The following is a 27,804-nucleotide window of genomic DNA, read 5'->3' as shown; positions in this document are numbered from 1 at the left end:
AGTTATATTCATTCCAATTAAGATGTTTTATTTATGAATTAAAAACAACGATTGAAAACCTTTTGCTCCTGAATGTCCTTTTAAAGACGGCTGGGATTTAAAACCTTGCATTATTCAAATCATATTTAGTGTAATTGTACATCATGGATTGTGTTGAAAAGGAACAAAGAGGAAAGACAATGAATGTGCAGGTGAGTTAAAAAGACTTTACATCAAATCTCTTCATAGTGCGGATATTAATGGTGACACCATCCCCCCCCACATATTATATTAAAATAATTAAAATAAAAACAACTAGACTTAGCTTTTCAGTATTACTTACTAAAGAATGTCTAAATTAAACTGATTAAATGGATTTTAACACACTTGTGTGAAACCCTGTGGCACAATCTGCTACCGGGGTAACTGGCACAATCTGCTACCGGGGTAACTGGCACAATCTGCTACCGGGGTAACTGGCACAATCTGCTACCAGGGTAACTGGCACAATCTGCTACCGGGGTAACTGGCACAATCTGCTACCGGGGTAACTGGCACAATTTGCTACCGGGGTAACTGGCACAATTTGCTACCGGGGTAACTGGCACAATTTGTTACCGGGGTAACTGGCACAATTTGCTACCGGGGTAACTGGCACAATCTGCTACCGGGGTAACTGGCACAATTTGCTACCGGGGTAACTGGCACAATCTGCTACCGGGGTAACTGGCACAATCTGCTACCGGGGTAACTGGCACAATCTGCTACCGGGGTAACTGGCACAATCTGCTACCGGGGTAACTGGCACAATCTGCTACCGGGGTAACTGGCACAATTTGCTACCGGGGTAACTGGCACAATCTGCTACCGGGGTAACTGGCACAATTTGCTACCGGGGTAACTGGCACAATTTGCTACCGGGGTAACTGGCACAATCTGCTACCGGGGGTAACTGGCCCAATCTGCTACCGGGGTAACTGGCACAATTTGCTACCGGGGTAACTGGCACAATCTGCTACCGGGGTAACTGGCACAATCTGCTACCAGGGTAACTGGCACAATTTGCTACCGGGGTAACTGGCACAATCTGCTACCGGGGTAACTGGCACAATCTGCTACCAGGGTAACTGGCACAATTTGCTACCGGGGTAACTGGCACAATCTGCTACCGGGGTAACTGGCACAATCTGCTACCGGGGTAACTGGCACAATCTGCTACCGGGGTAACTGGCACAATCTCCTACCGGGGTAACTGGCACAATCTGCTACCGGGGTAACTGGCACAATCTGCTACCGGGGTAACTGGCACAATCTGCTACCAGGGTAACTGGCACAATTTGCTACCGGGGTAACTGGCACAATCTGCTACCGGGGTAACTGGCACCGCAGGCACTTTAAAACACCCCTTACCTAAAAACATTTCATGAAATAACTAAACTAAAAAAGTGAACAATAGCCATTTATTTCCCTTTATAGTTTATTCCCCAAAGCATGACCTTCATCCACATACAATTTTCTCTCCAAATGTAGCTTTTTTGTGTGTCAGCAATTAGACATTGTTCTTAGGGGGGAGGGGGCTAGTTACCCACTAGTTCCCTACCTCCTTCATTCTGATTACTTGTGCAGAGACATTTTCCTGAGATCTCCAATTGAAAGATATTTAACTAGGCAAGTCAAGAACAAATTCTTATTTACAATGACGGCCTACCCCAGCCAAACCCTAATGACGCTGGGCCAATTGTGGATGCGCCCTATGGGTCTCCCAATCACAGCCAGTTGTGATACAGCCTGGAATCGAACCAGGGTCTGAGATGAGATGCAGTGCCTTAGACCGCTGCGCCACTCAGGAGTCCAGGTGTCCTTTTCAGAGAATTCCTCAACAGAAGAACATTGCAGACAGAGGACTTGGAGGATATAGTATCTACACTTATTTATGACTCTTTTTAATTTAACTAGGTAAACTTTTCTACTGGTAAACTGGACAGTACTTCTGAATTATCATGATCTAATGAGTATGTAAAGAAACACTGCCACCTGGTGGATATAAAATGCAACTACTTTTAATATTGAGTTCCATCCATCATTGACAATCCTGGACACTTCGAGAGAGAGAGAGAGAAAAAAGAACTTTGACATGCCAGACATTGAAGGAAAAAAACGGACATTAAATTCATATAAAACTACACACAATTCGCAATAAATAATACTTTTTTTTTTACACGTCCAAAAAGCCATGAAGGAATGGAAAACAACCCATCATTGTAGCACTGTTTGATGATGGGGGGGTGCCAATCATTAGGTTTCCTTCAGTCAGAAGAAAGACAACTGAACTGACAACCTATATGATTGAGGGAGGGAGGGGTACTGAAACATTGGATATCAGGGCATTGCAGTCATTCATATTGTCAGATTGCACACCAAGCTGATGACAGGAACACAAGGAGAATTGGCCACTGATGTTGCCAGACCAAATGTTAAACACATGTCTTCAAATGAAGCCAGGGATCAAATCCAGAGGCACAAGGAATAGGTCAGGGTAATAGACGCTCACTATTTGGCAATATTGTGAAACTTGACAGCGTGAAAAGACTTCCGCTCAGCAGAATTGTTTTGTTGGGATCAGTCTCAGATCTTCAGTTGTCAGAGGCCTGGAACAGAAGGCAGACAAATATTGGCATATTTTTTACACATTAAGTTTGTGACTAAGTTTGTGACTACAGGTGCAACACAGTGGTGAGGCAGAGATGGAGGTATCTAGATCCAGTCAGAAAAAAATCTAGCCTATCAGATTGAAGCATAATTGACTCATTAAAAAAGTGGCAGTTATGTGAAGGATAACCACAGCAATTGACCTTGTCCTGTACAGGGCAGAGTCTAATACAGGGCTCTCCAACCCTGTTCCTGGAGAGCTACGATCCTGTACAGAGCAGAGTCTAATACAGGGCTCTCCAACCCTGTTCCTGGAGAGCTACGGTCCTGTACAGAGCAGAGTCCATTTAGTCCTAGTCCTATTGAGTCTCTATAGCAGGGCCCACGGGAGAAACTTGGTCCAGACAACATTTGGTTCTCAAAAGTGTGGGCAACCTTGCTCTATTGTGTCTCTATTGACTCCATTCTGTAAGTACCTATCCCTGTCCCCTGAACATGGCCTTACTTTTAGTGAATCGGAGGCTTTACGTAGCTCCTTGATGACAGAGGACAGGGCCTCTGGGTTGATGCCCTGCTCACACAGCCTGACACAGATAGACAGAGATTCCATGTCCAGTCCTGTGTTCAATAGCCTAGAGATCTCCAGCAGCACTTGTGGGGAAAAGTAGGAGAGAAAATAATAACATGAAATTGGCACCATAGCTACCCATTGTCTGGCACATAACGAGCTGTATTGTTTAAACCATGTCGCCTTTCAAGATAAGTGTCCTCACTAATACTGTTGTGTGGTGGACTGTTGCCATGGGTACAGAACGAAATATGATAAATAGCTAGCTAGCTTAAGTTACCTAGCTAACTACCTTACTGTCAAGCCAATCTTGAGGCATTGCAATCAATAGTGTGTCACATTTGTAAAACACATATCTAGGTTCTACAACAGACATTATCATAACCTAGCAAGCTAACGTTAGCTAACTCACCATCCATCGTTTCTCGGACAGCATTCATGTTGTTAGCATTAGCACTGCTAGCCATGATCAGTTCGTGTGGGACCTCCGAGATGAACTCAACAGCAACTTCAACAGTTCAAGCTGATTTACAAAAATACTTCTACTATCACAACCCCGTCATTTGGATAAATTAGAAATAGTACATTTGTTAATAAAGTCTACCATGAGTATATCATTTGCTAGTTAGCTTACTAACGACCACACAAGCGAAAGGAAGTGACGTCAATGTAAATTTGGAGCGTTCTGAAATCTTCAATCTGATTGGTTATCAGGCACTTCCTGTTAATTTCTATTGGTCAATGGGGGTTGTGGGAAAATTGAAATTAACGTTCGAAACAACTGACTCTGGAACCTTATTTTGGTTGTGTTGAAAACTTCTGCAGCTGCTGTAAGTATCTGAGCTCTAATATAAAATAACATATCGAATAGATCTATCAAATGAACCTCTCAGAATAGTTGCCGAAGCCTTAGCTAGCCAGCCATTTAACGAAACGTTTGGGATAGCTAGTATGTACTAAATTGTGGGACCAACAGCCAGCTAGTTTAGCTAACGTTAGCTAGCTACTCTTTCACGTAAGCAAGGTTTGTTCTCCTGATAGTATTACAGTAATTGTTTGGCTTTCTCTAGTACTTAGATTAGCATACTATTTATCCTGGATCAAAGCTGATTAATGTTTGAATTCCTGCATCAATGGGTTCAGGTTTGTGGTCAGACTATGGGAGATCTTCCAGATGTCCAGATAACTCCTGAGACTCCAGGGAGGGCAGCTATCCGTAACCCCTTCGAGAGCCCCAACGACTACCATCGCCTGCAAGAATCCGTGGTCCCCAGCCCCTCTGTCTTCAAGTCCTCCAAGACCTCCGGAACCGTAAGTGTAAACCTACACTGAGTGTACAAAACATTGAGTTGCATTGCCTTTTGACATCAGAACAGCCTCAGTTCGGGGGTTTGGACTACAAGGTGTAGAAAGTGTTCCACAGGGAAGCTGGCCCATATTGACTTACAATGCTTCCCACAGGTGTGTCAAGTTGGCTGGATGTCCTTTGGTTGGTGGACTGTCTTGATACACACAGGAAACTGTTGAGTGTGAAAAACCCAGCAGCGTTGCAGTTCTGGCCACCCTCAAACAGGTTCCCCTGGCACCTACTACCCTCCCCCGTTCAAAGGCACTTAAATCTTTGTCTTGCCCATTCACCCTCTGAATGGCATATGTACACAATCCATGTCTCAATTGTCTCAAGGTTTAAACATCCTTATTTAACCCGTCTCCTCCCCTTCATCTTCACTGATTTAAAAAGAGACTTCAATAAAAGATCATAGCTTTCACCTGGTCAGTCTGTCATCCTAACATTTTGTACACATTTATGGTCTGGTCTCATACATATCTTGTGTAGTTCACCCACTTGGATAGCCTGAAGGACATGATCAGCAAGTCGGTTAACATGTGTGTCTCCTTCAGAAGTCCTGTCATTGTCCTCTTGTGAACGTAATCACTGGTTTTACAGAGCCACCTGAATTGTTATTTTCAATATTTTCTTGATCATTGTTTTCAGACACCAGCCAAGTTTAAATGGGACATAGATGAGATGTCTATCCTGCTCCCTGTGGACATAGACGCTGAGGATATCCACCGCCAGTCCTTGTACCTCAGTCAGACCAGGTGAGGAACTAGTAACCAGTCCATGTACTGCAGTCAGACCAGGTGAGGAACTAGTAACCAGTCCTTGTACCTCAGTCAGACCAGGTGAGGAACTAGTAACCAGTCCTTGTACCTAGGTCAGACCAGGTGAGGAACTAGTAACCAGTCCTTGTACCTCGGTCAGACCAGGTGAGGAACTAGTAACCAGTCCTTGTACCTCAGTCAGACCAGGTGAGGAACTAGTAACCAGTCCATGTACTGCATTCAGACCAGGTGAGGAACTAGTAACCAGTCCTTGTACCTCAGTCAGACCAGGTGAGGAACTAGTAACCAGTCCATGTACTGCAGTCAGACCAGGTGAGGAACTAGTAACCAGTCCATGTACCTCAGTCAGACCAGGTGAGGAACTAGTAACCAGTCCTTGTACCTCAGTCAGACCAGGAACTCTGACCAGGTTAAGGTTCACAAGAGAAATGGGGAGCCCTTTGAAATAGAACTGCTGCTGAGAGGTTGGGGATATTGGTTTATTGGTCTGGTAACAGCTTTGTTTTTGTTTTTTTAAACATCCAGGATGGATTCTGACATCGAGGAGAAACGTCAGAATGCCATCGAGCAGTTTTTCACTAAAGGCGCCATTGTGCCTTCACCATGGAGCGAACCAACAAGCAAACAGAAATCAGCACAGATGCACTTTGGGAAGAGTAAGTGAATCCAATGAGTTGGAGTTGAGTTGCTTTTCACTCACCAACACACACACACACATTATAGTGTTTTATTTTCTATTTCCTGAATAACTTATGTTCAGCCATTTCTATGGATGTTGAATGTGTAAATGTTTCTATCTTCAGGTTCCATGTCCCCACTGATACTAGAAGAGCCACTACCAACTAAAAAAACCACAGTAGGCTGTCAGACAGTCCTGTCCTTACCTGTGGACTTCCTCCTGGACAAAATATTAGGTACACCTTTACACGTCCGGGAACACGTCATATTTATCTCTGTGCAGATAAAACTTATCAGGTCTTAAATAACCTCTCTGTCTGTGTCTCTCTCTCTCTTGGCTGTCCCTCACCCACCCCAGGAGAATACTACAGATTGAAGGAGGTGTCTCAGCAGGATCAGGTTCAGGAGACCCTGAGCTCCTCGTCTCTGAGACGGAAGTTGTTTCTGGACGGCCAAGGGAGTGGCTCGGAGTCCTCCAACCCCCCCAGCCCAGAAGGAGGAGGAGGAGGGGAGGGAGAGCCCCCTGGGGGAGAAGGGGGAGGGGATAGAGATTTCCTCTCACCCATGAGCGCCTCTCCTCTGTCCTGCCCGTTGTCTGGCAGGTCTGCCCTGACCCCCTCCACTGTAAGTGTGCCACTATTCAATGTCAATGGTGTCTGACCAGTGTGTACAATTACAGTTTAAGGGAAACATGCAGCAAGTGTGGTTTATTGCTTTGGTTCTAAGCATGGGTTGTTATTATCACAGGGCTGCCCAATCCTTTTCCTGGAGAGCTGCCATCCAAAAGGTTTTCACTGGGTCGGGTTAGTTACAACTGGGGTTGGAGTGAGAACCTACACGAGGGTAGCTCTCCAGGAACAGGGTTGGAGTGAAAACCTACACGAGGGTAGCTCTCCAGGAACAGGGTTGGAGTGAAAACCTACACGAGGGTAGCTCTCCAGGAACAGGGTTGGAGTGAAAACCTACACGAGGGTAGCTCTCCAGGAACAGGGTTGGAGTGAAAACCTACACGAGGGTAGCTCTCCAGGAACAGGGTTGGAGTGAAAACCTACACGAGGGTAGCTCTCCAGGAACAGGGTTGGAGTGAAAACCTACACGAGGGTAGCTCTCCAGGAACAGGGTTGGAGTGAAAACCTACACGAGGGTAGCTCTCCAGGAACAGGGTTGGAGTGAAAACCTACAGGAGGGTAGCTCTCCAGGAACAGGGTTGGAGTGAAAACCTACAGGAGGGTAGCTCTCCAGGAATAGGGTTGGAGTGAAAACCTACAGGAGGGTAGCTCTCCAGGAACAGGGTTGGAGTGAAAACCTACAGGAGGGTAGCTCTCCGGGAACAGGGTTGGAGTGAAAACCTACAGGAGGGTAGCTCTCTGGGAACAGGGTTGGAGTGAAAACCTACAGGAGGGTAGCTCTCCGGGAACAGGGTTGGAGTGAAAACCTACAGGAGGGTAGCTCTCCGGGAACAGGGTTGGAGTGAAAACCTACAGGAGGGTAGCTCTCCAGGAACAGGGTTGGAGTGAAAACCTACAGGAGGGTAGCTCTCCAGGAACAGGGTTGGAGTGAAAACCTACAGGAGGGTAGCTCTCCAGGAACAGGGTTGGAGTGAGAACCTAAAGGAGGGTAGCTCTCCAGGAACAGGGTTGGAGTGAGAACCTACAGGAGGGTAGCTCTCCAGGAACAGGGTTGGAGTGAGAACCTAAAGCAGGGTAGCTCTCCAGGAACAGGGTTGGAGTGAAAACCTACAGGAGGGTAGCTCTCCGGGAACAGGGTTGGAGTGAAAACCTACAGGAGGGTAGCTCTCCGGGAACAGGGTTGGAGTGAAAACCTACAGGAGGGTAGCTCTCCAGGAACAGGGTTGGAGTGAACCTACAGGAGGGTAGCTCTCCGGGAACAGGGTTGGAGTGAAAACCTACAGGAGGGTAGCTCTCCAGGAACAGGGTTGGAGTGAAAACCTACAGGAGGGTAGCTCTCCGGGAACAGGGTTGGAGTGAAAACCTACAGGAGGGTAGCTCTCCAGGAACAGAGTTGGAGTGAGAACCTACAGCAGGGTAGCTCTCCAGGAACAGGGTTGGAGTGAACCTACAGGAGGGTAGCTCTCCGGGAACAGGGTTGGAGTGAAAACCTACAGGAGGGTAGCTCTCCAGGAACAGGGTTGGAGTGAAAACCTACAGGAGGGTAGCTCTCCGGGAACAGGGTTGGAGTGAACCTACAGGAGGGTAGCTCTCCAGGAACAGGGTTGGAGTGAACCTACAGGAGGGTAGCTCTCCGGGAACAGGGTTGGAGTGAGAACCTACAGGAGGGTAGCTCTCCAGGAACAGGGTTGGAGTGAAAACCTACAGGAGGGTAGCTCTCCGGGAACAGGGTTGGAGTGAAAACCTACAGGAGGGTAGCTCTCCAGGAACAGGGTTGGAGTGAAAACCTACAGGAGGGTAGCTCTCCGGGAACAGGGTTGGAGTGAAAACCTACAGGAGGGTAGCTCTCCAGGAACAGGGTTGGAGTGAAAACCTACACGAGGGTAGCTCTCCAGGAACAGGGTTGGAGTGAAAACCTACAGGAGGGTAGCTCTCCGGGAACAGGGTTGGAGTGAGAACCTACAGGAGGGTAGCTCTCCAGGAACAGGGTTGGAGTGAAAACCTACACGAGGGTAGCTCTCCGGGAACAGGGTTGGAGTGAGAACCTACAGGAGGGTAGCTCTCCGGGAACAGGGTTGGAGTGAACCTACAGGAGGGTAGCTCTCCAGGAACAGGGTTGGAGTGAACCTACAGGAGGGTAGCTCTCCGGGAACAGGACAGCTCTGCTATAGCAGATGCTATATTCCGTCTAAAGTGGTACTGTGTATAACATCTAGGAGGGAATCTGTTTGAGGAAGAATCACAAAGGATTTCAAATATAGACATAACCACTTGTTTTCTCTCTTGCTGTTTTAATGAGACGTTGTCTCTCTCTTTTTTTCCAAAGGGTCTTTTCTCGTCCAGCCCTATCCAGGGTCGTTACCGAACCTACAGCCTGGGAAGTGTCACCAGCCCCCTGTGCCCTGAGCGGTCTTCTCCTGCTGGCTTCCAGTCCCCTGCCCTGTCCCCCATCGGACCCCAGTTCACACAGACACCCGTAGCAGGTATACGAGTCTGTTAAAGAGGTGTTTTATGTCCTTATTGACATAATGTGTCTTAAATGTTCTGTTATACCATAAACCTGATGCGGCTTTGGAGACGGTATCTATGGAAACTGATTGAATGTGTCTGTGCAGATTTGCACAGTCATCTTTTACGGACCTCGACCTGTTGAGTCAAGTCATTAGGTGAAACGGTATCCATGTTGGTCATTTGAGTGACGCCGTGATTGTCTTTCTTGTCTAGGAGAGAGGAGGAAGCTGAGCTTCGTGACCCCTGAAGGTGTTCCCCTAGACATGGACATCAACTCCTGTACAGAGAGCCCCTATGTAGACGGCTGTTCCCCCATCCGCTTCTGCTCCTCGCTCCAGGCCCCGGGCCGGACCCAGGTCAACCCTCAGCTCAGACCCGGAGCCCACTGCTGGGCCTCACCCCCAACCATCTCCCCCAACCCTTCCCTCCAGCCCCCGGGCCGGACCCAGGTCAACCCTCAGCTCAGACCCGGAGCCCACTGCTGGGCCTCACCCCAAACCATCTCCCCCAACCCTTCCCTCCTGGACCAGGGCAATATATGTCCTTCTACTTCACTACCACCCATGGAGATGGGCTCCTGTTCCCCCTCTCCGGTGCCGTGTGTACCCAGGACCAGTGGGGGTCTGCTGGAGATGGAGAGGCTGTGTGAGGGGGGTTCGGGGATAGACCAGCCTCTGTTGGACTCAGTGAAGATGGAGGAGGAGGAGGTGGAGGAGAACGGCGAGGTGGAAGAGGAGGAAGAGGAAGGAGGTGTGACTCCTGTTGGTGTCCGGTTGACCAGCTCCCGTGTGGGGGCGAGCGTGATGGCAGCGGAGGCGTCTCATATGTTTGTGTCTCTGCTGGCTGAAGGAAGCAGCATCCCTTATGATAACAGCATGCAGGTCTGTATCCTGGGGGCCGTCTACTGACTAAACCTCTAATCACAACAGAATAGACCTCTGACAAGCTGGACACCAGTTTATCATTTCAGAAAAGGCATTTTCATGTTTATAAAAACTGGAAAAGTTACACTGACATGTATGTTACAATGACTGCGTTTTTGACACATTTTTTGCACTAAAATGTTATTGGGTTGAATGTACACGGATGGATCACGTACTTTTTAATTATTCTTAGATTTGATGACCGTGTTAATCACTGTGGGAGTGATTTGACAATCTGTTTTAATAGAATTTGAACTGCCTGTTTGCTCTGTGTAGGTGGACAGTGGGTACAACACATACGCTGGCACCGCCAGCCTGATAGATGCCATGAGTTCAGACAGCCAGAGTAAGGAGTCGTTTGACGCAGCACACAACCCCGACGACGTCTTCCCTCACAGCAGACACACTAAGACCAAGGTAACGGAACCCACAGCAGACACACTAAGACCAAGGTAACGGAACCCACAGCAGACACACTAAGACCAAGGTAACGGAACCCACAGCAGACACACTGAGACCAAGGTAACGGAACCCACAGCAGACACACTGAGACCAAGGTAACGGAACCCACAGCAGACACACTGAGACCAAGGTAACGGAACCCACAGCAGACACACTAAGACCAAGGTAACGGAACCCACAGCAGACACACTGAGACCAAGGTAACGGAACCCACAGCAGACACACTAAGACCAAGGTAACGGAACCCACAGGAGACACACTAAGACCAAGGTAACGGAACCCACAGCAGACACACTAAGACCAAGGTAACGGAACCCACAGAAGACACACTAAGACCAAGGTAACAGAACCCACAGCAGACACACTAAGACCAAGGTAACGGAACCCACAGCAGACACACTAAGACCAAGGTAACGGAACCCACAGCAGACACACTGAGACCAAGGTAACGGAACCCACAGCAGACACACTAAGACCAAGGTAACGGAACCCACAGCAGACACACTAAGACCAAGGTAACGGAACCCACAGCAGACACACTAAGACCAAGGTAACGGAACCCACAGCAGACACACTAAGACCAAGGTAACGGAACCCACAGCAGACACACTAAGACCGAGGTAACGGAACCCACAGCAGACACACTAAGACCGAGGTAACGGAACCCACAGCAGACACACTAAGACCGAGGTAACGGAACCCACAGCAGACACACTAAGACCGAGGTAACGGAACCCACAGCAGACACACTAAGACCGAGGTAACGGAACCCACAGCAGACACACTAAGACCGAGGTAACGGAAGCTGTTCAGCAGTCTGATGGCCTGAGGATAGAAGCTGTTCAGCAGTCTGGCAGCCTGAGGATAGAAGCTGTTCAGCAGTCTGACGGCCTGGGGGGTAGAAGCTGTTCAACAGTCTGACGGCCTGGGGGTAGAAGCTGTTCAGCAGTCTGATGGCCTGGGGTTAGAAGCTGTTCAGCAGCCTGGCGGGCTGGGGGTAGAAGCTGTTCAGCAGTCTGACGGCCTGGGGGTAGAAGCTGTTCAGCGGCCTGGGGGTAGAAGCTGTTCAGCAGTCTGACGGCCTGGGGGTAGAAGCTGTTCAGCAGTCTGACGGCCTGGGGGTAGAAGCTGTTCAGCAGTCTGATGGCCTGGGGTTAGAAGCTGTTCAGCAGTCTGGCGGCCTGGGGGGTAGAAGCTGTTCAGCGGCCTGGGGGTAGAAGCTGTTCAGCAGTCTGACGGCCTGGGGGTAGAAGCTGTTCAGCAGTCTGGCGGCCTGGGGGGTAGAAGCTGTTCAGCAGTCTGGCGGCCTGGGGGTAGAAGCTGTTCAGCAGTCTGGCGGCCTGGGGGTAGAAGCTGTTCAGCAGTCTGGCGGCCTGGGGGGTAGAAGCTGTTCAGCAGTCTGACGGCCTGGGGTTAGAAGCTGTTCAGCAGTTTAATGGCCTGGGGTTAGAAGCTGTTCAGCAGTCTAATGGCCTGGGGTTAGAAGCTATTCAGGAGACTTTTGGTCCCAGACTTGGTACTCCGGTACCTCTTGCTGTGTAGCAGAGAGAATAACTTGGATTGCTGGAGTCTTTGACGATGTTTAGGGCTTTCCTCTGACACCAGAGTTGGATGGTATTTAATGTGAGTTTACACGTTGCTGAACCATGATTTGTTGTGGTAACAGCTTATGGACAACCCTTTCTTTGTTTTCCAGACTGGTTTTCCTCAACACCATTGAGTGAGCTGATTGGAGGAGAACACAAGGAAGCCCCTCCCACCTTTAACTTCCCAGCTAAAGCCAATGATGATGTTTATGTTGCCACGTTTTAAAGCAGCCGTGTCGGGGTGTATTCAGTAGTCGGATTCTGTTGGAAACCCTTTATCTCTAGACATGGAACCTACCTGAATTTGTCCAATAGAAACAAACCGTTGCCAAACGCTTTTGTTTAGAGTGAATCGTGTACTGAATAACACCCCGGCTAAGTGACAATGTTAAGATGCCGCCATTCGCACAAATGAACCTTGAAATGAATTCCTATTGGCGCTAGCTATCCCTCGTAGTGGAGTTGAAATGGCAGCCTATATAGTGCACTACTTTGGAGCCCTGGTCAGTAGTGCACTACGTTGGAGCCCTGGTCAGTAGTGCACTACGTTGGAGCCCTGGTCAGTAGTGCACTACGTTGGAGCCCTGGTCAGTAGTGCACTACGTTGGAGCCCTGGTCAGTAGTGCACTACGTTGGAGCCCTGTGGGCGTTGGTCAGTAGTGCACTACGTTGGAGCCCTGTGGGCGTTGGTCAGTAGTGCACTACGTTGGAGCCCTGTGGGCGTTGGTCAGTAGTGCACTACGTTGGAGCCCTGTGGGCGTTGGTCAGTAGTGCACTATATAGGGAATAAGGTGCTATTTTGGAAAAGTTAGTGTTGACATGAACAAGGGACTGATGAAACTTGACAGTTATGTATTTATACATTTTATATTCTTGTTGATTGTGAATTTAGCATTATTTTTAATCAGTTAAACAATTACGGGAATGTTAATTGTGATAAAGGATTTTTATTGTACATTTTGTTATAAATATTTGTTTAACTGCAGAGCTCCCCTTTAAAACAAAGCCACCAGCTGATTAAATGATGTGTTTTATGGAGGAAGTGTTATTGAATGGGTGTAACGTTCTGACTAGACCACTGAGACACATTAAATGTTGTACAACTGGGCTACTCTTCAGTTTCCTGGCTACATCTGAATTAAATGCACCTACTCCAATCACCAAACAGAGACTAGCCAAAGAGATGAGAAACGGAACATTGGCTAAAACCAAGAGCTTTATTGAGAGTTGTACAAGGTAACATTCCTTCCAGAATAGACTGTACAAACCCTATGGGTCAGGACTAGAAATACAATATCATGTCTTGCACAGTATATCATCCCATTCTACAGGTTACTGGCATCCCATTAACATTTACCTGGAAGGATGATATTCTACAGGTCAAGGGAAAAAAGGTTCTGACTGAAGGTTTTAAAATCATAACCATATTAACCACAGGATGTTCTGTGCTTGTAATGTAGAAAAAGAAAAGCTAAACATTTAAAAATAACTCAAAACTGAGCTAGGAGAAGAGTTTCAGCCTGAGGATGGGGTTGTTCAACGGTCCAGTTTAGCTCTCTTGACCTCTGGTTCTGGTTCAGACGGCGCGACACTCACTCCAGAGATCTAGAAAACAACAACCATATTAGTTACATGTCCAAGCCTGAAATGAGTGATTTGACATGACAGAAGGCTATTTTACCTCGTCGGACACAAACCGTTACGTGGTTTTAGTTCATAACTTCATGGAAATTAACCACCATAGGATCTCTGTAATTACAGAGAGGTTCAGTTTGAAACAACAAACGTACCACAGGTTCGACCAGGGACATCCTGATCTTCTGGTGCTGGACGTTGGACGCATCCAGACTGATGGTCACCTTGACCTTGTCAAACATGTTGAAGGAGTGGCCCTCCACCGTCAGACTAGGAGCCTATACACACACACACAGTTACAGTTGATCCATACACACACACAGAGTTACAGTTGATCCATACACACACACAAAAAAAAAAAAGCTTTAATTTTCTCTGACACACAGCGAGGGTACCTCTTCGTTGAAGATCAGTTTGGGGCTGGGTTTATCTTTGTTCTCAAAGAACACCGTTCCCTCCAGACCAAACTTAGGGATGAGGACGATGATGGCGTTCTTCCTCACAAACAGGATGAAGCCCTCTTCGTTCAGGATGCCTCTGCTCTTGAAGAACAGCTGGAGGAAACGACACATTATCTCGTCAAACAGATGGAAAACAGGGAGAGACTACCCGGAAATGTCCAGTAAGAAATGTTATTTTTCAATTTCCGTTGCAAATCATTTTGCTACAGTGCACTAATGAATATGACCTAGTTGTCCTTTTGTAAAAATGGGTCCCTCGTCTTCAATGGGACTTCCTGGTTAAATAGTTGTGAGTCCAGTACCTGTGTGTGGAAGGCTAGAGGCTCTAACAGGTCAGTGTGTTGTGTGAGTCCAGTACCTGTGTGTGGTAGGCTACAGAGGCTCGCTGTGCGTACTGGGCCATCTTGTGTCTGTAGTTGAGGTTGTTGCAGAGGGCAGACTGCTTGTGTTTGTCCATCAGGTCTGGGTAAGTGCTGTCTGCTCCAATGGCTACAGCCAGCAGCCGATGCACGATGATGTCAGAGTATCTGTTGAGGTTACAATCACATCAGAACCAGTCAGGAGTAGAGAAGCGGTGTGGTCCAGTCAGGAGTAGAGGAGGGGGGGGGGGTGGGGGTGGACCAGTCAGGAGTAGAGAAGGGGGGGGGGGGGGGGGGGGTGGGGGTGGACCAGTCAGGAGTAGAGGAGGGGGGGGGGTGGGGGTGGACCAGTCAGGAGTAGAGAAGGGGGGGGGGGGGGGGGGGGGGGGTGGGGGTGGACCAGTCAGGAGTAGAGGAGGGGGGGGGGGTGGACCAGTCAGGAGTAGAGAAGGGGGGGGGGGGGGGGGGTGGACCAGTCAGGAGTAGAGGAGGGGGGGGGTGGGGGTGGACCAGTCAGGAGTAGAGAAGGGGGGGGGGGGTGGGGGTGGACCAGTCAGGAGTAGAGAAGGGGGGGGGTGGGGGTGGACCAGTCAGGAGTAGAGAAGGGGGGGTGGGGGTGGACCAGTCAGGAGTAGAGAAGGGGGGGGGGTGGGGGTGGACCAGTCAGGAGTAGAGAAGGGGGGGGTGGGGGTGGACCAGTCAGGAGTAGAGAAGGGGGGGTGGGGGTGGACCAGTCAGGAGTAGAGAAGGGGGGGTGGGGGTGGACCAGTCAGGAGTAGAGAAGGGGGGGTGGGGGTGGACCAGTCAGGAGTAGAGAAGGGGGGGTGGGGGTGGACCAGTCAGGAGTAGAGGAGGGGTGTGGTCCAGTCAGAGGTAGAGGAGAAGGGGGGGTGGGGGTGGACCAGTCAGGAGTAGAGGAGGGGTGTGGTCCAGTCAGAGGTAGAGAAGGTGGGGGTGGACCAGTCAGGAGTAGAGGAGGGGTGTGGTCCAGTCAGAGGTAGAGAAGGAGGGGGTGGGGGTGGACCAGTCAGGAGTAGAGAGAGAGTGTGGACCTACAGATGGGTGAGGTGAAGTGTGTGTTCTCACCGTCTGATGGGTGAGGTGAAGTGTGTGTTCTCACCGTCTGATAGGTGAGGTGAAGTGTGTGTTCTCACCGTCTGATAGGTGAGGTGAAGTGTGTGTTCTCACCGTCTGATAGGTGAGGTGAAGTGTGTGTTCTCACCGTCTGATAGGTGAGGTGAAGTGTGTGTTCTCACCGTCTGATAGGTGAGGTGAAGTGTGTGTTCTCACCGTCTGATAGGTGAGGTGAAGTGTGTGTTCTCACCGTCTGATGGGTGAGGTGAAGTGTGTGTTCTCACCGTCTGATGGGTGAGGTGAAGTGTGTGTTCTCACCGTCTGATAGGTGAGGTGAAGTGTGTGTTCTCACCGTCTGATAGGTGAGGTGAAGTGTGTGTTCTCACCGTCTGATAGGTGAGGTGAAGTGTGTGTTCTCACCGTCTGATGGGTGAGGTGAAGTGTGTGTTCTCACCGTCTGATGGGTGAGGTGAAGTGTGTGTTCTCACCGTCTGATGGGTGAGGTGAAGTGTGTGTTCTCACCGTCTGATAGGTGAGGTGAAGTGTGTGTTCTCACCGTCTGATAGGTGAGGTGAAGTGTGTGTTCTCACCGTCTGATAGGTGAGGTGAAGTGTGTGTTCTCACCGTCTGATGGGTGAGGTGAAGTGTGTGTTCTCACCGTCTGATGGGTGAGGTGAAGTGTGTGTTCTCACCGTCTGATAGGTGAGGTGAAGTGTGTGTTCTCACCGTCTGATAGGTGAGGTGAAGTGTGTGTTCTCACCGTCTGATGGGTGAGGTGAAGTGTGTGTTCTCACCGTCTGATGGGTGAGGTGAAGTGTGTGTTCTCACCGTCTGATAGGTGAGGTGAAGTGTGTGTTCTCACCGTCTGATAGGTGAGGTGAAGTGTGTGTTCTCACCGTCTGATGGGTGAGGTGTGTGTTCTCACCGTCTGATAGGTGAGGTGAAGTGTGTGTTCTCACCGTCTGATAGGTGAGGTGAAGTGTGTGTAGATGGGAGAGGCCAGTCCATAGTGGTGGAAGTCACTGTCCATCCCGGAGCAGAAGTACACAGCCTGCATCATGCAGCGTGTTGCTAGGATACGCAGCAAGGTGTTGAAGTAAGGGAAGCCGTCCACCTGGGCCGCGTCCAGAGAGTCAGCTAGAGCCTTGGCCGAGTCCGTGTGGATCACCATGTCCTGAGGGGAGGGACAACAACGTTAGGACTGCATTAGACTGATGTCAGAAACAACAACGTTAGGACTACATCACACTGATGTCAGAAACAACAACGTTAGGACTACATCACACTGATGTCAGAAACAACAACGTTAGGACTACATTAGACTGATGTCAGAAACAACAACGTTAGGACTACATTAGACTGATGTCAGAAACAACAACGTTAGGACTACATTAGACTGATGTCAGAAACAACAACGTTAGGACTACATTAGACTGATGTCAGAAACAACGTTAGGACTACATCACACTGATGTCAGAAACAACAACGTTAGGACTACATCACACTGATGTCAGAAACAACAACGTTAGGACTACATTAGACTGATGTCAGAAACAACAACGTTAGGACTACATTAGACTGATGTCAGAAACAACAACGTTAAGACTACATCACACTGATGTCAGAAACAACAACGTTAGGACTACATTAGACTGATGTCAGAAACAACGTTAGGACTACATTAGACTGATGTCAGAAACAACAACGTTAGGACTGCATTAGACTGATGTCAGAAACAACAACGTTAGGACTACATTACACTGATGTCAGAAACAACAACGTTAGGACTACATTAGACTGATGTCAGAAACAACAACGTTAGGACTACATTAGACTGATGTCAGAAACAACGTTAGGACTACATTAGACTGATGTCAGAAACAACAACGTTAGGACTACATTAGACTGATGTCAGAAACAACAACGTCAGGACTACATTAGACTGATGTCAGAAACAACAACGTTAGGACTACATTACACTGATGTCAGAAACAACAACATTAGGACTACATCACACTGATGTCAGAAACAACAACGTTAGGACTACATTAGACTGATGTCAGAAACAACGTTAGGACTACATTAGACTGATGTCAGAAACAACAACGTCAGGACTACATTAGACTGATGTCAGAAACAACGTTAGGACTACATTAGACTGATGTCAGAAACAACAACGTTAGGACTACATTAGACTGATGTCAGAAACAACAACGTTAGGACTACATTAGACTGATGTCAGAAACAACAACGTTAGGACTACATTAGACTGATGTCAGAAACAACGTTAGGACTACATCACACTGATGTCAGAAACAACAACGTTAGGACTACATCACACTGATGTCAGAAACAACAACGTTAGGACTACATTAGACTGATGTCAGAAACAACAACGTTAGGACTACATCACACTGATGTCAGAAACAACAACGTTAGGACTACATTAGACTGATGTCAGAAACAACAACGTTAGGACTACATCACACTGATGTCAGAAACAACAACGTTAGGACTACATTAGACTGATGTCAGAAACAACGTTAGGACTACATCAGACTGATGTCAGAAACAACAACGTTAGGACTACATCACACTGATGTCAGAAACAACAACGTTAGGACTACATTAGACTGAAGGTCCTACGTCAGTCCCTATTTCGTTGTCCTTCGACCCGGAAAGGAACAATTGTCCCCAAAAATATCAAGTCTTATTAAAACTGTGTTTTAGCTGGAAGTGTTGTCTATAGATGTACCTGTCATTAGACTGGTTATAGATAGAAGTGTTGTCTATAGATGTACCTGTCATTAGACTGGTTTTAGATAGAAGTGTTGTCTATAGATGTACCTGTCATTAGACTGGTTTTAGATAGAAGTGTTGTCTATAGATGTACCTGTCATTAGACTGGTTTTAGATAGAAGTGTTGTCTATAGATGTACCTGTCATTAGACTGGTTATAGATAGAAGTATTGTCTATAGATGTACCTGTCATTAGACTGGTTTTAGATAGAAGTGTTGTCTATAGATGTACCTGTCATTAGACTGGTTATAGATAGAAGTATTGTCTATAGATGTACCTGTCATTAGACTGGTTATAGATAGAAGTATTGTCTATAGATGTACCTGTCATTAGACTGGTTTTAGATAGAAGTGTTGTCTATAGATGTACATGTCATTAGACTGGTTATAGATAGAAGTATTGTCTATAGATGTACCTGTCATTAGACTGGTTATAGATAGAAGTATTGTCTATAGATGTACCTGTCATTAGACTGGTTATAGATAGAAGTATTGTCTATAGATGTACCTGTCATTAGACTGGTTTTAGATAGAAGTGTTGTCTATAGATGTACCTGTCATTAGACTGGTTATAGATAGAAGTGTTGTCTATAGATGTACCTGTCATTAGACTGGTTATAGATAGAAGTATTGTCTATAGATGTACCTGTCATTAGACTGGTTTTAGATAGAAGTATTGTCTATAGATGTACCTGATGTTGATGTCTAGTCAGTCTGAATATATAGATGTCATTAGAATTGTTATAGATGTTGATGTCTAGTCAGTCTGAATATATAGATGTCATTAGACCTGTTTTAGATGTCTAGTCTGAATATATAGATGTCATTAGACCTGTTTTAGATGTCTAGTCTGAATATACAGATGTCATTAGACCTGTTTTAGATGTTGATGTCTAGTCTGTCTGAATATACAGATGTCATTAGACTTGTTTTAGATGTCTAGTCTGAGTATATAGATGTCATTAGACTGGTTTTAGATGTTGATGTCTGAATACGTAGATGTACCTTAGACTTGGCAGCCTTGTTAAGGATGTCGTAGTTGGATGGAGGAGGGGCGGGGTGCTTCCTGAGAAGAGCGCACTCTGAGAACTCATCATAAATCTTCTGAGCTACTGAGATGTTGGCCAGCAACATGAACTCCTCCACCATCGAGTTGGTCTCCCTGAGGAACAATAAAGTTATTTGAATTTGAACCCACCGATACAGCGTGAACATCAAGTCTCTGAGCAGAGATCTACTGCTGGATGTTATAACCCAGTGACAAGGTAAAACTGGAAACAGCAGGATGCTTTGACAGGCCACAAAAAGCCTGTCAATATTCATGTGAATTCAGCTGAACTTGTTGAAGTTTAAACCACAGTTTCAAGCCCCATGAATAGAACCTTATTTTAAATGCTATATTCTAAAAGCCTTATTTTAAATTCTATATTCTAAAAGCCTTATTTTAAATTCTATATTCTAAAAGACTTATTTGAAATTCTATATTCTAAAAATACTTATTTTAAATTCTATATTCTAAAAGCCTAACAACGTACTTGAGTTCCTTGGTCTGTAGGTCTATGGGGTCGTGAGTCTCACTGTCGATGTGGAAGCGAACCTCGGGCGAGGAGAGAGTCAACGCGCTGAAACACACAACGGAAAACCACCATGTTAGATTACCAACAAAGACAGGTACTTATACATTCCACACAGAGTACAACATATAGATTAATGACACCAGCAACCAGATCAATAAACACAATCAATCCATCAACCAACTAATCACCTTTGGGAACACATCAATCTGCCACAGTTCTAATGATCCGTCTCTTTCACCAGTTAGGGAAAAGGTTATCAACTACTGACATCACATAGTCACAAACCATTTATCCTCGGTCTCTTCAGGGTCCTGGCTAGTCTGTTCAGGTCTAGTAACCTCTTACCCTTCCTCTATCCTCGGTCTCTTCAGGGTCCTGGCTAGTCTGTTCAGGTCTAGTAACCTCTTACCCTTCCTCTATCCTCGGTCTCTTCAGGATCCTGGCTAGTCTGTTCAGGTCTAGTAACCTCTTACCCTTCCTCTATCCTGTCTCTTCAGGGTCCTGGCTAGTCTGTTCAGGTCTAGTAACCTCCTACCCTTCCTCTATCCTGTCTCTTCAGGGTCCTGGCTAGTCTGTTCAGGTCTAGTAACCTGTTACCCTTTCTCTATCCTGTCTCTTCAGGGTCCTGGCTAGTCTGTTCAGGTCTAGTAACCTCCTACCCTTCCTCTATCCTCGGTCTCTTCAGGGTCCTGGCTAGTCTGTTCAGGTCTAGTAACCTCTTACCCTTCCTCTATCCTGTCTCTTCAGGGTCCTGGCTAGTCTGTCCAGGTCTAGTAACCTCTTACCCTTTCTCTATCCTCGGTCTCTTCAGGGTCCTGGCTAGTCTGTTCAGGTCTAGTAACCTCTTGCTCTTTCTCTATCCTCGGTCTCTTCAGGGTCCTGGCTAGTCTGTTCAGGTCTAGTAACCTCTTGCTCTTTCTCTATCCTCGGTCTCTTCAGGATCCTGGCTAGTCTGTTCAGGTCTAGTAACCTCTTACCCTTCCTCTATCCTGTCTCTTCAGGGTCCTGGCTAGTCTGTTCAGGTCTAGTAACCTCCTACCCTTCCTCTATCCTGTCTCTTCAGGGTCCTGGCTAGTCTGTTCAGGCCTCGTAACCTCTCACCCATTCTCTATCCTGTCTCTTCAGGGTCCTGGCTAGTCTGTTCAGGTCTAGTAACCTCTTACCCTTCCTCTATCCTGTCTCTTCAGGGTCCTGGCTAGTCTGTTCAGGTCTAGTAACCTCCTACCCTTCCTCTATCCTGTCTCTTCAGGGTCCTGGCTAGTCTGTTCAGGTCTAGTAACTTCTTACCCTTCCTCTATCCTGTCTCTTCAGGATCCTGGCTAGTCTGTTCAGGTCTAGTAACCTCTTGCCCTTCCTCTATCCTGTCTCTTCAGGGTCCTGGCTAGTCTGTTCAGGTCTAGTAACTTCTTACCCTTCCTCTATCCTGTCTCTTCAGGATCCTGGCTAGTCTGTTCAGGTCTAGTAACCTCTTGCCCTTCCTCTATCCTGTCTCTTCAGGGTCCTGGCTAGTCTGTTCAGGCCTCGTAACCTTACCCTTTCTCTATCCTCGGTCTCTTCAGGGTCCTGGCTAGTCTGTTCAGGTCTCGTAACCTTACCCTTCCTCTATCCTCGGTCTCTTCAGGGTCCTGGCTAGTCTGTTCAGGTCTAGTAACCTCCTTCCCTTCCTCTATCCTGTCTCTTCAGGGTCCTGGCTAGTCTGTTCAGGTCTAGTAACCTCCTACCCTTTCTCTATCCTGTCTCTTCAGGGTCCTGGCTAGTCTGTTCAGGCCTCGTAAACTCTTACCCTTTCACTATCCTTGGTCTCTTCAGGGTCTGGCTAGTCTGTTCAAGCCTCGTAACCTCTTAACCTTTCTCTATCCTGTGTCTTCAGGATCCTGGCTAGTCTGTTCAGGTCTCGTAACCTCTTACCCTTTCACTATCCTTGGTCTCTTCAGGGTCCTGGCCAGTCTGTCCAGGTCTAGTAACCTCCTACCCTTTCTCTATCCTGTGTCTTCAGGATCCTGTCTAGTCTGTTCAGGCCTCGTAAACTCTTACCCTTTCTCTATCCTCCGTTTCTTCAGGATCTTGGCTAGTCTGTTCAGGCCTCGTAAGCTCTTGGTGGTGTCATCATTCATGTTGGCGTCATCAATCCTCATCTGGGCCTCGGCGTACGTCAGCGAGGCCTGGAGGAAGAATTATCATTCAATTCAATAAACTTTATTGATCCCTGAGGGGCATTTCTTACATTGTCTCGATCACAACTGTTACATTGTCAAATGTGTGAGTTTCCTCTCCCTCTACCTTGGAGTTGATGACACTTTTAGTGAATCTGGTCTTGACTATCTCAGCCTTGTCGTTGATCTCCCATATACAAGAGAAGGCCAGCCTACAGAGAGGAGACACCATGAACACCACTAACGGTAAATGACAACAACAACAACAACATATATGTTGTCTTCAGGAAGTCTTAAAGGCACCTCTCCACACTGGATCGTAGAGAACACAGGTTGGAGCTCAGCAGTTCAGGAACCATGTCGATCCTCTGATGGGAGACAATCATCTGTGTTAGCAATACAACACTTAAATGGAACCCTTTTCCCTATATAGTGCACTACTTTTGACCCGGGCTCTGGTAAAAAAAAAAATTAAAAAGTAGTGTACTTATAGTGAATAGGGTGCCATTTAAGACGTACTAAAAGTGCTAGCTAGGGTTCATCAAGGTTACTATGTGATGAAACAGATGGTCTGTACCCTTCCAGTCAGGTAGACTGTAGTTCCTCTGTTAGCAGCCTCCAGGTCCATAGCGTTGCCTGGCCGGATGAAGTGGCTCACATCAGCAATGTGGACACCAACCTTCAACCCACAAAGAAACACACACACACACACACACACGATGACCTCTCAACTTTCAATTCTGTTCCACCATATTACCCATTAAAATAAGATTCTGTTACCTCATCCAAACATTCACCCGTCCCAATAAAATGCTGTGGTAAACTGTGTCAGTTCCTCAGTGTCCTACCTCTTGGTTTCCATTGGGCAGGTCTCTACAGTGCAGAGCATCATCTATGTCCGTACAGCCAGGAGGATCCACACTGCAGACGGTCAGGTTCCTCAGGTCCTCTCTCACAGCCATGTCCTGATAGAAGATCAAATAAGGTTTAGTGATGCATTATTACCTGTTATAAGCATGTTATGAGCCTTTACAAAGTATTATAACCACATCATAATGCAATTATACCAACAGGCTTTAAGTAGTGTTACCAAATTGTTGATTGGTGTAGCTACAACAACGTAGCCACCAGGTGACAATCATTGATATATGTCTTGACACAAAATGGCCGCCATAACAGGACCCCCACTGTGCGGTGCAGTTACCTCCTCTGTGATGTTCCAGGGCATCTTGGGGAGGAAACTGAGGACGGCCTGTGAGAAGTCCTGGTGAGGGACATCATGCTCCAGTAGTAGCACCTCCGTCTCCGTCTCCTTGTCCCCTGCACTTCCCAGGCTACGAACAAAATGGCCCTGAGAGGAGGAGAGAGGGAGAGAGGGAGAGGAGGAGAGAGGGGTGGGTGAGGAGAGAGGGAGAGGGGGATGAGAGGGAGAGGAGGAGAAGAGGGAGAGGAGGAGGAGAGAGGGAGAGAAGGAGAGAGGGGTGGGTGAGGAGAGAGGGAGAAGAGGAGAGAGGGAGAGGAGGAGAGAGGGAGAGGAGGAGGAGAGAGGGAGAGAAGGAGAGAGGGGTGGGTGAGGAGAGGGAGAGGAGGAGAGGGAGAGGAGGAGAGAGGGAGAGGAGGAGAGACGGGTGGGTGAGGAGAGAGAAGGAGAGAGGGAGAGGAGGAGAGAGGGGTGGGTGAGGAGAGAATGGTGTCTAGTCTCTGCTAGTTCCTCAAAGACCGAAAGAGGAGAGATGAGCCGTTATGATTGAGGTGCGTTCCAGGTCCTCTTCATTGCAGTCGAGCTGCACATCTCATGTCTCATGTACATCACACACTTCTCCAGGCATCGATGTCCCATAATGATACGTGATCATCTGAGCAGCCCAACTGTAATCAAGAGGACCTGAGAGACACATACATTAGGGTATCTGGAGTGCTTGGGCCAGCCGTCGATGGCCACCATGATCCTCTGTCCTGCCAACGTGGCCGCCTGGCGCGTCTCTATACGGATCCTGGGGATACGGCGGTCGGCTGGGGTGAAGAGGTGACGGGTCGCCTGGGAAGGGGAGGACGGGGTATAACAGACCAGGAACAATGAGATATCTTCGTCAGCACAAAACAAGTACGACAGACGACAAAATAATCACAAGAGAAACCAAAGCATGGTGGTATACACATCCATATGGATAAATACTCATGTAGGATTTCTGAAGGGCTTGTTTTGATTGATGTGTTGATTGACAGAGCAGAGCGAGGTGATGCTAGTTACCTCTTTGATTTGGGACAGGAAGAGCATGCCACAGAAGGGTCTCCAGTTCCTCTTGATGATGCCCACCACCCTGCCTGTGGGCTTCCGTGACGCCGCCCCAGACGGACCACTCTTCAACTCTGCCTCCTCCTCCTCTGTGACATCATCCTCCTTGGGCCCCTCGTCCTGCAGCACCACAGAGGACGGAGCCACCCATTGGTTCAGAGGCAGGATCTCCACAGCAACCAGGTCCTGATGGACAGCCCTGTTCAGGTTCTGCAGGCCTTGGATCAGAACCTGAGGGGCGGGACAGGAAGAGGAAGTGTTACCATGGTAACCAACGCTGCTTCGTTTACATTTCCCATCCAATCACTCACTCATCCCCATCTCGCCAGCTGGCACTTAGAACAGCATCAAAGATTCTCCACTCCCATCCAATGGTAAAGGAAGAATTATACTGTTGGTGACTCACTTTTCCAAACCAGGTACATGAACAGAGGAGTTAACTAACCAGGTACATGAACAGAGGAGTTAACGATGAGGAAATATTCAGCAACTGTTGGAGGACTTAAAGAATGTTCCATACTTCTATGTCAGGTTACACGGCCAGAATCCACTAATGAACATGAGCTATGCTTCAGCAGCACTCACCTCTGTACTGTCATCTCCTTCTCCGTGGACAAACACAGTAGCCTCCAGGTAGTTGTCTCTGCTAGCCCGGAACGTTCCCTGTTGGAAGGTCCCACTCTTAATCCCAGACTGGATCCTAGACAGGGGCAGGTGCTCCGGGAACAACACCTTACTGCTGGTGATCTCATTCTGGGGGAGGGAGAGAGAAATTAAAGTGCTAAATTAAACAAATAACCTTGAATATGCAGATCTAACTTTCTCTATGAATATGCAGATCTAACGTTCTCTATGAATATGCAGATCTAACTTTCTCTATGAATATGCAGATCTAACATTCTCTATGAATATGCAGATCTAACGTTCTCTATGAATATGCAGATCTAACTTTCTCTATGAATATGCAGATCTAACTTTCTCTATGAATATGCAGATCTAACTTTCTCTATGAATATGCAGATCTAACGTTCTCTATGAATATGCAGATCTAACGTTCTCTATGAATATGCAGATCTAACTCTCTCTATGAATATGCAGATCTAACTTTCTCTATGAATATGCAGATCTAACGTTCTCTATGAATATGCAGATCTAACGTTCTATATGAATATGCAGATCTAACTTTCTCTATGAATATGCAGATCTAACTTTCTCTATGAATATGCAGATCCAACTTTCTCTATGAATATGCAGATCTAACGCTCTCTATGAATATGCAGATATAACGTTCTCTATGGATCTAAAATAGCTGCTGTAGAAAGTACATATGTGTAAATGCGATATTGTGTAGATATTAGTTACCTTGTCATCGTTGGTCAAAGCCAGTCGATCCACCAGCTCAGGGTTGGCTATCAGACTCTTGACGTACTCCTCACCTGTGTGGAACAGAAGACGGATGAAGATGGCATCTTCTAGAGTAAACATGTAGTCCACATCTACTAGAGTAAACATGTAGTCCACATCTACTAGAGTAAACATGTAGTCCACATCTAGAGTAAACATGTAGTCCACATCTAGAGTAAACATGTAGTCCACATCTACTAAAGTAAACATGTAGTCCACATCTACTAAAGTAAACATGTGGTCCACATCTAGAGTAAACATGTAGTCCACATCTACTAAAGTAAACATGTAGTCCACATCTACTAGAGTAAACATGTAGTCCACATCTAGAGTAAACATGTAGTCCACATCTACTAGAGTAAACATGTAGTCCACATCTAGAGTAAACATGTAGTCCACATCTTCTAAAGTAAACATGTAGTCCACATCTACTAGAGTAAACATGTAGTCCACATCTACTAGAGTAAACATGTAGTCCACATCTAGAGTAAACATGTAGTCCACATCTAGAGTAAACATGTAGTCCACATCTACTAAAGTAAACATGTAGTCCACATCTACTAAAGTAAACATGTAGTCCACATCTAGAGTAAACATGTAGTCCACATCTACTAAAGTAAACATGTAGTCCACATCTACTAGAGTAAACATGTAGTCCACATCTACTAAAGTAAACATGTAGTCCACATCTACTAAAGTAAACATGTAGTCCACATCTACTAGAGTAAACATGTAGTCCACATCGACTAAAGTAAACATGTAGTCCACATCGACTAAAGTAAACATGTAGTCCACATCTACTAGAGTAAACATGTAGTCCACATCTAGAGTAAACATGTAGTCCACATCTTCTAGAGTAAACATGTAGTCCACATCTACTAGAGTAAACATGTAGTCCACATCTAGAGTAAACATGTAGTCCACATCTACTAGAGTAAACATGTAGTCCACATCTAGAGTAAACATGTAGTCCACATCTACTAGAGTAAACATGTAGTCCACATCTAGAGTAAACATGTAGTCCACATCTACTAGAGTAAACATGTAGTCCACATCTACTAGAGTAAACATGTAGTCCACATCTAGAGTAAACATGTAGTCCACATCTACTAGAGTAAACATGTAGTCCACATCTACTAAAGTAAACATGTAGTCCACATCTACTAGAGTAAACATGTAGTCCACATCTACTAAAGTAAACATGTAGTCCACATCTACTAAAGTAAACATGTAGTCCACATCTAGAGTAAACATGTAGTCCACATCTACTAAAGTAAACATGTAGTCCACATCTACTAAAGTAAACATGTAGTCCACATCTACTAAAGTAAACATGTAGTCCACATCTACTAAAGTAAACATGTAGTCCACATCTACTAAAGTAAACACGTAGTCCACATCTACTAGAGTAAACACGTAGTCGACATGTTGAACACACCTAGTATTGTGACCTTGTGTTTAAGGTTAAAGACAAGAACAGCGGTCTCATCTTGGGGTACTGAGGTAAGAACAGCGGTCTCATCTTGGGGTACTGAGGTAACAGATATCGTGATATTAAAGACAAGAACAGCGGTCTCATCTTGGGGTACTGAGGTAACAGATATTGTGATATTAAAGACAAGAACAGCGGTCTCATCTTGGGGTACTGAGGTAACAGATATTGTGATATTAAAGACAAGAACAACGGTCTCATCTTGGGGTACTGAGGTAAGAACAGCGGTCTCATCTTGGGGTACTGAGGTAACAGATATCGTGATATTAAAGACAAGAACAGCGGTCTCATCTTGGGGTACTGAGGTAACAGATATTGTGATATTAAAGACAAGAACAGCGGTCTCATCTTGGGGTACTGAGGTAACAGATATTGTGATATTAAAGACAAGAACAGCGGTCTCATCTTGGGGTACTGAGATAAGAACAGCGGTCTCATCTTG

At 46.7% G+C, this 27,804-nt stretch overlaps 2 protein-coding genes and 1 long non-coding RNA gene across 5 annotated transcripts in view; 1 reads left to right on the top strand and 2 right to left on the bottom strand.

Moving 5' to 3' along the window:
* Positions 1–2,017: 2,017 nt before the first annotated feature.
* LOC118965203 lies at positions 2,018–3,879 on the bottom strand. Its single transcript, XR_005052469.1, has 3 exons — positions 3,609–3,879; positions 3,134–3,279; positions 2,018–2,627 (listed from the first exon to the last, which is right to left on the bottom strand). It is a non-coding gene; the product is annotated as an uncharacterized LOC118965203 (long non-coding RNA).
* A 48-nt stretch (positions 3,880–3,927) lies between these two features.
* Positions 3,928–12,712, top strand: LOC110487686 (protein aurora borealis). Of its 3 annotated transcripts, none has more exons than XM_036981961.1 (11): positions 3,928–4,026; positions 4,340–4,507; positions 5,193–5,299; positions 5,849–5,979; positions 6,127–6,237; positions 6,360–6,625; positions 8,957–9,113; positions 9,355–9,479; positions 9,573–10,022; positions 10,341–10,481; positions 12,223–12,712. In XM_036981961.1, exons 2-11 carry the CDS (start codon positions 4,355–4,357, stop codon positions 12,244–12,246), a joined length of 1,665 nt encoding a protein of 554 aa, XP_036837856.1. In that variant the 5' UTR covers positions 3,928–4,026; positions 4,340–4,354; the 3' UTR covers positions 12,247–12,712. The 3 variants fall into 3 exon arrangements, with proteins under 3 accessions (XP_036837856.1, XP_036837855.1, XP_036837854.1); XM_036981960.1 differs by having other exon boundaries at positions 9,355–9,497; positions 9,591–10,022; XM_036981959.1 differs by having other exon boundaries at positions 9,355–10,022.
* Positions 12,713–13,296: 584 nt separating this feature from the next.
* The window catches only part of LOC110527160 (exosome complex exonuclease RRP44), a 16,386-nt gene continuing 1,878 nt past the window's right edge, over positions 13,297–27,804 (bottom strand). The window contains exons 4-20 of the mRNA XM_036981958.1: positions 25,829–25,902; positions 25,052–25,219; positions 24,422–24,697; positions 24,071–24,208; positions 23,375–23,521; positions 23,019–23,135; positions 22,748–22,849; positions 22,474–22,538; positions 22,298–22,382; positions 22,052–22,179; positions 19,976–20,062; positions 19,446–19,602; positions 16,601–16,815; positions 14,567–14,735; positions 14,143–14,301; positions 13,903–14,025; positions 13,297–13,717 (exon numbers count right to left, since the gene is read on the bottom strand). Of these exons, the coding sequence (XP_036837853.1) occupies positions 13,649–13,717; positions 13,903–14,025; positions 14,143–14,301; positions 14,567–14,735; positions 16,601–16,815; positions 19,446–19,602; positions 19,976–20,062; positions 22,052–22,179; positions 22,298–22,382; positions 22,474–22,538; positions 22,748–22,849; positions 23,019–23,135; positions 23,375–23,521; positions 24,071–24,208; positions 24,422–24,697; positions 25,052–25,219; positions 25,829–25,902 (2,279 nt within the window). The 3' untranslated portion in view covers positions 13,297–13,648. The remainder of the gene's footprint in view (positions 13,718–13,902; positions 14,026–14,142; positions 14,302–14,566; positions 14,736–16,600; positions 16,816–19,445; positions 19,603–19,975; positions 20,063–22,051; positions 22,180–22,297; positions 22,383–22,473; positions 22,539–22,747; positions 22,850–23,018; positions 23,136–23,374; positions 23,522–24,070; positions 24,209–24,421; positions 24,698–25,051; positions 25,220–25,828; positions 25,903–27,804) is intronic.

Source organism: Oncorhynchus mykiss, chromosome 7, assembly GCF_013265735.2.
Source record: "Oncorhynchus mykiss isolate Arlee chromosome 7, USDA_OmykA_1.1, whole genome shotgun sequence".
NCBI classification, from domain to species: Eukaryota; Metazoa; Chordata; class Actinopteri; order Salmoniformes; family Salmonidae; genus Oncorhynchus; species Oncorhynchus mykiss.
Note: the sequence above shows the minus strand (reverse complement) of the source record. Positions and strands in the feature narration are given on the sequence as shown.